We start from the raw sequence: 9,349 nt of genomic DNA, 5'->3' as shown, positions 1-9,349 counted from the left end.
AAAAGTATTGCTGCAACTTAAATGTTTATATGCTTCTTGTTAGACTGTTGATATTTTTACACAGACAATTTCAAAACTGTTTATAACATACACTCAGTTGACTGTTGGACCGTTATTGTGTTGATTATAGCGTCCCTTATAACATACGAATCATTCATAAAACTGTATTTAAAAATACCATCAATTTTTAATTAGTCCACTGTATGTTGTGCTTGGAAAATGAAAAATTTTACCCAATTCTTTTGGTCATTTCTTTACATACGTATTCAATAAGTTACAAACATATTTAGCCACACCAGAAGTGAACCATATACAGGGTGTTCGGAAAGTCACTGTGCAGTTTTGTTTGTAGAAATAACACGCTATTTCACAAGTAAACATAGTATAACAGATTTTCAAGCATAGATTTAAGACAGTTATGTGGTGATGACGGTTTTTACAAATCAAGGTTTTTAATAGCAACTCTCTTGCAAACGTTTCTTATAAAAAAAAAACTTCAATTAGTTATTTTTCTGTAGATCTCCAGTAGTATAATGGTATGTCTGTGGACTGGTACCCCTAGAATCTAGGTTTCGTTACCATTGGTAGGTAGAGCACTCAAAGTGAAGTGTGTTACTTCGTGTTTAACTCAAAACAAATGATTTTATTTAGAAGCAAATTTTGAAAGTGCAGGCAGTAAAATTAAAATTAACATCATAGCTTAGAAAATTTCTCTGACAAGGCAAAATAAATAATGTTATGTCTAAGAAAATTGTTATTAAAGGCTGTGTAATTAACAGTCAGAATAATTTATTAATTTATTAGGATCAAAGTATAATATTTCTGCCAGGTGGTGTTACTTGTCGGGATAGATCCAATTGAGTGACGTAATATGACGTAGCTCAGCATTGATTGTATAGTGGTGGTTGTTAACGCAACTCAAGGAGAAGGTTTACAACACAACTCCCGGAGAAGAGATTTCATAGCATTTGAGGTGGGTGGACAGTGAACTCCGTTGCAACGGGCCGAACTTGCTGGCTAGCTTATGTCGTTCCGGTCATCCCATGTATAGCCAAAATGGTGCTAGAGTTTATCAAACAATCAAGGGTTCATGTTCATGGTGGTGGTCAAGACCACTTGGTCATCTGGTCGTGTACCTGTGTGTAGGTATGCTAGCAGGAATGTGCTATTTGAACTCTCTCACTGGGGACTTTGTACACGATGATATAGTAGCCATAACGACGAACCCTGATGTTCTAGGAAAGACTTCTTTGAGTCATGTTTTTCAGAATGACTTCTGGGGAAAGCCTATGGCCGATGCCTCAAGCCACAAGTCTTACAGACCATTGACCGTTTTGACGTTCAGGTAAGCTGTACTTCAACATTGAAATTCTCTAGAAAAGCGATATCGTATCTACAAGTCACAATGTATGTTCGTATTTACATTTAAAATATATCTATTAACCAAACCTAAAATATATATATTTTACATCCTATACATTTACAGAATGTTAAAAGCTAAGTACGAAAAGGTGTTTCTATCATTGCATGTTCATAATTTTTAGGTGGGTTTAGGCAGTGCATTTAACATGTAGACTGAGTTAACTATGTACTTTTCTTGCCCTTTTCGTTGATTTATTTGTTTTAAAACCAATCTGAAGCACTCAATATGAAGCCTGAAATGTCACCTTCCAATCAAGACAAACGTTATATAAGTCGTAATAAACTTGGTGCACATAATTTGTGTGTGTATGTGTTTGTTGTTATAAGGATAGCTATATATTCCCAAAAAATAGTAATCGATGTAACGATTTGTATTTGTTGTTACCAAACGCACAGCTGCACAATAGGCTATCTGTAGTGGGTCCGTTGCAGCAAGTGATGGGGGAATTTTAACATTAAAAGCATTTAACATTTATTATCACTGAGCTACTGGGGAGAAATACTCTGAAGTTAGAAATACCTAAAGAATTAATCGCTAGGTATAATTCCTATAGAATCGATGACAACCGTCTGATTTCTATCGAAAAATTATAAATTCTTAAAGTTAGTTCGTTTGGTTATGTAGTGTACCCTTACCTAAATACCTACGCCTATGGGATTAAACGTAAGTTTATATAAATTATATGAAGAAAACGGCAGTTAATCAGTTTTTCTTTCAAAAAAATACTTAGGGAAAAATACTGTAAAATGGTTTCAGTCTTGACAATATTTCATCAACATAACCTGGCATCATGAGATGAAATGTATTAAATGAAAACAGGGTTTAGTACATTCTATTTAAACGATTATAGGTATATTTTGACTTTTTTCTTCTTTTATTAAGTAATGTGATGTCACAAAAAATAATCGCTTTCTGAAAGGATATGTAACAACCTCATTTTATACAAAAATATTCATATACTCACATCGAAAAGATGGATTAAGATCTGCAATTTATAATTCTTAAGGCAGGAATATCCCTTGTACATAATAATACTGGAAAACAAAGAAATATGGATCAATTTGGGGTGCCAGAAATATCCAAAGAGAGACATTCAATAAATCTTACCAGTCATAGAAAGTAAAATGGACGTCTTTTAACATGTGAGAATTTACGAACACAAAGATCGGTGGCAAAAAAACTTCCTACTGCCCTAGACAATATTACACAACGTAATAAATAATAATCTCTGACTGGATAAGTGACACACATTGTTTCAACGTCATATCACATACTTCAAACAGCTGGAAAATTAAACGAGTAACAATTTTATTTCATTTGAAAATATATTAATTGAGTCTCCAGGTCGCCTACGGATTTATGTGAGATTGTATTATTTAAACGTGCGAGAAAACATCGTATTCAGATACCAGATGTATTATGGAAAGGATGCAATGTGGAATAGTGTGCTGCGGGCATTGTAACCTTACAACTGATTTCTTTGTAATAGAAATTTTGCTGTACAGCTGTTGTAAAGATCTCTGGTCGTGAGATAAAGCACTACCTGACATAGACATGACAGTAAAGATGTGGTGAGGCATCAGATATGTTGTAATATAATTATCTCAACCCTCATGAAATCACAACACCTATCACATAGATTAAAAGCTCATTATTCTGATCAAGTATGTAAAAACTGACGCATAAATTATGTTTGTCACGAAACTGTAGTATTTACTTATGTCAGGTATAGTATAACGTAAAATGTATAGCATTACTATGGTAAACTACATGCGTGTCTATAAGATAGGAAAGTGCAACTGCTTAAATTATTGCCCCTCGCTAGTACAGCGGTATGATTACGGATTTACAACGCTAAAATTAGGGGTTCGATTTCCCTCGGTGGACTCAGTAGATAGCCCGATATGGCTTTGCTGTAAGAAAACACACACGCTTACATTATTTCAAAATTCATCTTTTATATTAAGCGTGATGTATCATATTAAAATAAATGTGACATTTCTGGACAATAAGACTTGTTATATATTTTCTCACACCTGTCGTTATCTGTCCAATACAAGTTTTCAATAATAAATGTGGGTAACAGCATTTCATTTAAGCGATGATTTTGTTTATTACCTCCGCCACCGCAGATGTTGGAGCTTATGTTATCACCCATGTGTGTATTATTTGTTAGCAAGATTTCTTGAAAACAGCTCAATGGATTAGACGAAAGTTGACACACAATTGGACTATAAACCAACATAGAAGTGATTGCTTTTTTGGATTGTCAAAGTCACAAAAATAAAAGAAATTTCCCACCTGTTGGCATGCGGACCGCCTTTTCCCACTATCTTTGCTCTATTATTAGTCAGAAATGACAGGTTGTTGATGAAACTTGGTGAACGTATGTAGAACTTACTTTTCATCCTATTTATTGATCCGCATTTGTTGTTAAAAAGAGACTAACAGGTACATTTTAATATTTTCTGAGAGTCAGATATGATAAACCCTGCGTCGCGGAGGTATGCATTCTACTGAGTGTCCCTTTAGTTAAACAGGACGTTTTGTTTGTTTGTAATTAAGTACAAAGCTACACAATAGGCTATCTGTGACGTACCTACCGACAGGTATCGATACTCGGATTTTAGCGTCATAAGCCTTCTGACTTACGAAAAGAAGGATGGGATTATTACTATTAACACTTTTATTGTGATATGACGTTATATCAATTAACAAGTAATCTTTTCAAACTCAAAGGCTAGTGAATATAAAGCGCTTGATAAAACTTTTATTTCATAAAAAATTCATACGTGAAATCATAAAGAAACAGCTTTTCAAAGAAATTAATTCTTTGTACTAAATATTTAACGTATGTGAAATGCAAGAGCAGAATCTTTCTTATAATGGTCGCGTAGGTAAAACAGAAATGTTTACTCTTATGATGTCTGCGACAAAAATTGTAGAACGTACTAGTAGAGTGTGAACGACAAAGTATTTCCAAGTAAATTTAATTGTTAGATTACCTCTCATTTGCTTTGTTCTGTTTCACAAGAGTACAGTTATTAACATTAATTAAATATTCTAACAGATCATTAGACAATTTCAACAGCAGCTGTAAAGTACTTCAATATTAGCGTCAGTCATTGTTTGTTTTGTCTAGAAGTCTCGGGTTGGAGATCAGAAAACGGTCATCTTTAGACTAATGTTTTTACAAAACCAAAAGCTGACTAATACCCAAATACCCAGTTGCACGTGAAGCAGCAGTGACAAAAATTTTATTACCTAGAATACAATAATTTATTTCTATAGTGGATCAATAAAATATGAAGACAGAGCCGTTCAAGAAAGTGGGGAGGGGTAGTAAATGTGTACAGTTGTTTCATGTTTCCTGAGTCGAAGGGATCCGCATAGTAAGATGAAAAAACAAAACAGTCAACCAAAATCTAGATGTCTCATTGAGAAATGTATCTTTGTAACTGTATCACTTTTAAAACAGTGATTTGATTTGATTCATATGAAACTGTGTTTTGTACTTTTCATTAATATGAACGTTCGTTCATAAACATTTATTGGACCATTCAACAAAATACTCGTTGTCATGTTTTATGTTTATAATAAATATTTGAAATTATCTTGTATATTATGTACTCATCATTTAAACTGGAGTAAATAAACAGCACGAATTGTATTTGATTTATCAAGTATGGTTATGAGGGTCGTCCTATAAAATTTGTTTTGGACTTCCAAATCCTTAACCTGGCCTATTTAAAGTTTTGAGTTTTCATCTCTGTGTATATTTTTGAGACGAAGGATATGGAAAAATGAAGTCTTTTAGTGTATTTTGCGTTAAAACTATGCTGCTGGGCTTGTGTAAAAATGCCCCGTGTTCAGGTAAAGCATGACCGGACGTTGTAACATGACTTGTTTGTTTTTTTTTGAATTTCGCGCAAAGCTAAACGAGGTATATCTGGTTTAGCCGTCCGTAATTTAGCAGTGTAAGACTAGAGTGAAGTCATCACCACCTACTGGAAAATTCAAAACAAACTAAACAAACCAAACTTCTTTAAATAAAAAAAAATGTTTAAATATTTTTTTAAACTGTATGTTTCATATTCGAATACCTAGAGCTAATTTTAAAACACACAGTGTATATATTCGTTTATTGTCTCCGCAGTGAGACATACCGTTTTTATTGTTTCTTCTCTTCTTGCTCCTCTAATACAGTGGTATGTCTCCGGATTTACAATACTGAAATCAGCGGTTCAATTCCTCTCGATGGGCTGAGCAGATAGCCTAATGTGGCTTTGCTATAAGAAAACATAAACTCTTTCCAAAACCTTTTTAATCAATTGCTAATCGTTCACACCTTAACTGATTCACTAAAAATGTTGTATGCTTATATCTTGGTTTAGTCCTTTTTAAGAATATTACGGTTTCAAAGATCAAACAAACCAAAAATGTAATTTTGGACTTCAATGCAGTAATATTTCCATCAATTGTGATGAAAGTTGCCATAAATATATTTTTATGCGCACAATACATTGACTTAGGAAAAGTTGAATTTTCCTGTTTTGATACCTTTTAGAGGGGTGTAATCTTACAAAAAAGCATAATTTTAAAGTTCTTGGTCAATTAAATGAGCCCCAATAGTGGTATGTCTGCTGACTTACATCGCTAAAAATCGAGTTTTGATACCCGTGATGGGCAGAAAACAGATACCCAGCCCTATGTGTAGCTTTAACTTTAATTTCAAATAACCAATTAATCAATAACTGGGCCGTATTTTGACCAATTTACATGAGATTTGGTATAAAATACTTTCCTACAGTTTTTAAGCATTGACAAACAAAAATAATGGAGACTTGTTCACTTTTAGTAACTACAGAGAAGTTAGGATGCTAAAAAAACATAATTTTAGGGATTTTTGACAATTACTTTGCTGTAGTTTGGCCAGTTTACATGACATGTGGTAAAAGATACTTTCTTGCAGGTACTAAGCAGTGATATTGATACTTTTCGACTTTTCAGTATATTCCATGATTTTTGTTATTCCAAAAATGGTCATGTTGGTATTGCATGACTGAAACATTTAGTATTCGCCCGCAAATGTTGAACTCATTTATTGTGCCTCCAATTCAGAGAAACGGTTGCAATGTTACTAAGAATTTTTATTATTCAAAAATTTAAAACTGACAAAAAATGGATTGCACAGGTAATAAAACTTCCAAAGTATTTTGAGAGACCTAGTTTTTTTCAATGCATTTTTCTTTCTCTACGTCGGGATTTGGTCGTTGAAGATCTAGGTCAGGAGCATTTGATCTCTGCCTCTCTCCTACACTTGTTGTTGTTTACATATTAATGTTATTTCATTTACTACAGGAGGATCAGAGCTAACTACGCGCATTTGCTCTGACCCCTGTCGATGTCATGTTCATGTAGGTGAGTAAAGATTAGATGCACGGAACAAACTTTCACTTCATTTGGTTGGCATATAATACCCAAACAGTTCTAGCTGTGTTTCAGCATTTTACAAACATTTTAAGCTAATATGTGACCATTTCCATAAATAACTTACAATCTTTATAAAATAACTTAAAATTATGTTAGATTTAAAATGTCTAGTAATCAGGTGGCCTGCTTTTTATTTCTCATTTCTGTATTCACTAGAGAGGTACTTAATGCTGTCATTATCAGGTATGCAGTATCTGTCAATTTTGCATAATATTTCTTTTTTTCTCTAATTTTTTCTCGAAGTGATTTAGTATACTATCTAAGACCCTATCTGTTACTGTTTTTGTGTTTGAGTATTCATACATGAAGTCGGAGAAAGTTGTTTTAAGAACTTGAAAAGCAGTTGTGGCTGTAGTGAGTTTTATACTGTTTGTAGTTTACTTTGTACAATAAATGTGTATTAATGTTTGATTCATAATGTGTTTTGAACGTGTTTTGTGAATGTTGTTAGAAGGTTTCTTTTTTTTTTTTAGTTTTATGTGGTCTTGTGTTGTATTCTAGTGGAGGATACTTTCATGTTGAGTTTCATTTATTTGTTTAGTTTATTTTGAATTTCGTCCAAAGCTACACGAAGGTTATTTGTGCCAGCTTTCTTTAATTTAGCAGTGATATACCAGAATAAAGCCAATTTTGAGGCCAAGAGACAAAAAATTTTCATTAGTAATGTAGGGTAATTGAAACGTAAAGTCTGATACATACAAGATTTTCGAGATTTCGAAAAAAAAAACGATTTTAAGTGAACTTAAATGTATTTCTTAAAAAAGAAAAAAAGATAACAGGAGATACAAAACCTAACTGGCAAAATAAAGAAATAAAAGCATGAAATCAAGTACAAATGTCAGTTGTTTTAAAAGGTTTATACTGAAAGATATATATATATGTAATACTTGCAGAACTGTGCTATTCTTTATTTCTTTGCTTAATTTCGCATACAGTTAGTTACACGAAAGCTATTTGCACTAGGTGTCTCTGATTTAGTAGTGATATACTGAAGAAAAGGCAGCTAGTCAACACTACCCACTGTCAATTCTTGGAATGCTTTTACAAACGAATAGTGAGATTCACTGTGTCATTACATCGCCCCATGATTGAAAGAACAATCATGTTCAGTGACAAGGATTCGAAATACACTTGATTCAAATATGTAGTTGTTCATTCGATTAGAGTGAAAGCTAATACACACGCAATAGTTTTTCTGATTAAGCTTGACAGTGTTATTTCAAAGGTGATTTCTCTTGCGTTACGTCACGTATTAATTTGGTAACAGTTTTTGTTTATAATATTTTCTATCCTTAATTAGATAATAAAAATATTATTAATAGAAAGTTTTAAATTGACAATTAAATAAGAAATTGGCATAATTTGTATTTTTGGCCTTGTTTCAAAATTTTGTATGAAAATATTCCAGTTGTTGTTGTTTTTTTTTAATTAAGCACAAAGCTACACAATGGGCTATCTGTGCTCTGCCCACCACGAGTATCGAAATTCGGTTTTTAGCGCTGTAAGTCCGCAGACATACCGCTGAGCCACTGGGGGGCGAAAATATTCCGGAAGTCGACGTGTGCCTAGCGATATGAGGAAAGGGAATCATCTCATTGTTTCTTTATTGTTACTGATTCCACATTACTTGACTTAATATTAAACGGTTTCATAGTGTTAATCACATTGTTTGATGCTGATTGTAGCTCTGTTTTAAATGATTTTAATCTGGCGAATAAAATTAAAATTCATATACACGCGTTCTATGAAATGGAAATGTACTTATATACTATAACAGTGTATACACCCTACTTAGTAGAATTAGTATTTGAGCTGTATTCAACCATGGTTCTCAAATTGTCAGGAATAGTAATTCAGAATATTTTTACTTGAATAACTAACGTTTTTAATTCGTTTAAATGGTAACTACATGAAAGTTTGATATTACATTACAGTGTGCGTTGGATCAATTGTTTGTTTATTGAGCAGAGTCGCATGGAAATATTTTCTGTGTCTATTCGTGAAATGTACTTCGAATTTTAGCGTCGTAAGTCTGTGGATTTACCGCTGTCACAAGGGGGGACGTATGATTGATGGAAATATACTTTTCCTTGCTCCAAACCCCAGTTTGTGTAATTATCCTTCCTCACTGTGATAGAAACACATCATTAAAAAAAAAAAGACAGCTCTACAACACACTATGCAGATTTAGAATCAAACTTCAATGATAATGTAAGCATAAACAGCATTCAACAAGGTAATAAAGACCTTAAATCTAGAACTTTTTACTGAAATATATGCAAAAAATATTGTTTGTATTGTAATGGATAAACCTAGATCTACGGCTTGTTTGTTATGTTAAGCCCAAAGTTACAAGTAGACTTTCCATACTGTGCCCATCGAGAGTATCGAAACCTGAGTTTTAACGTTATAAGCCTACAGATAGACAGATGA

The 9,349-nt window shown here is 33.1% G+C and overlaps 1 protein-coding gene across 2 annotated transcripts in view; it reads left to right on the top strand.

The window, feature by feature from the left end:
* The first annotated feature begins 933 nt into the window (after positions 1-933).
* Positions 934-9,349, top strand: part of LOC143244828 (protein O-mannosyl-transferase TMTC1-like) — a 108,518-nt gene continuing 100,102 nt past the window's right edge. For both annotated transcript variants that reach the window (XM_076490206.1, XM_076490205.1), the window contains exon 1: positions 934-1,345. In XM_076490206.1, coding sequence (XP_076346321.1) covers positions 1,044-1,345 — 302 coding nt within the window. In that variant the 5' untranslated portion in view covers positions 934-1,043. The remainder of the gene's footprint in view (positions 1,346-9,349) is intronic.

Source organism: Tachypleus tridentatus, chromosome 2, assembly GCF_004210375.1.
Source record: "Tachypleus tridentatus isolate NWPU-2018 chromosome 2, ASM421037v1, whole genome shotgun sequence".
In the NCBI taxonomy this organism is placed as follows: Eukaryota; Metazoa; Arthropoda; class Merostomata; order Xiphosura; family Limulidae; genus Tachypleus; species Tachypleus tridentatus.
The sequence above is the reverse complement of the archived record's forward strand: the minus strand, read 5'-3'. Positions and strand labels throughout refer to the sequence as shown.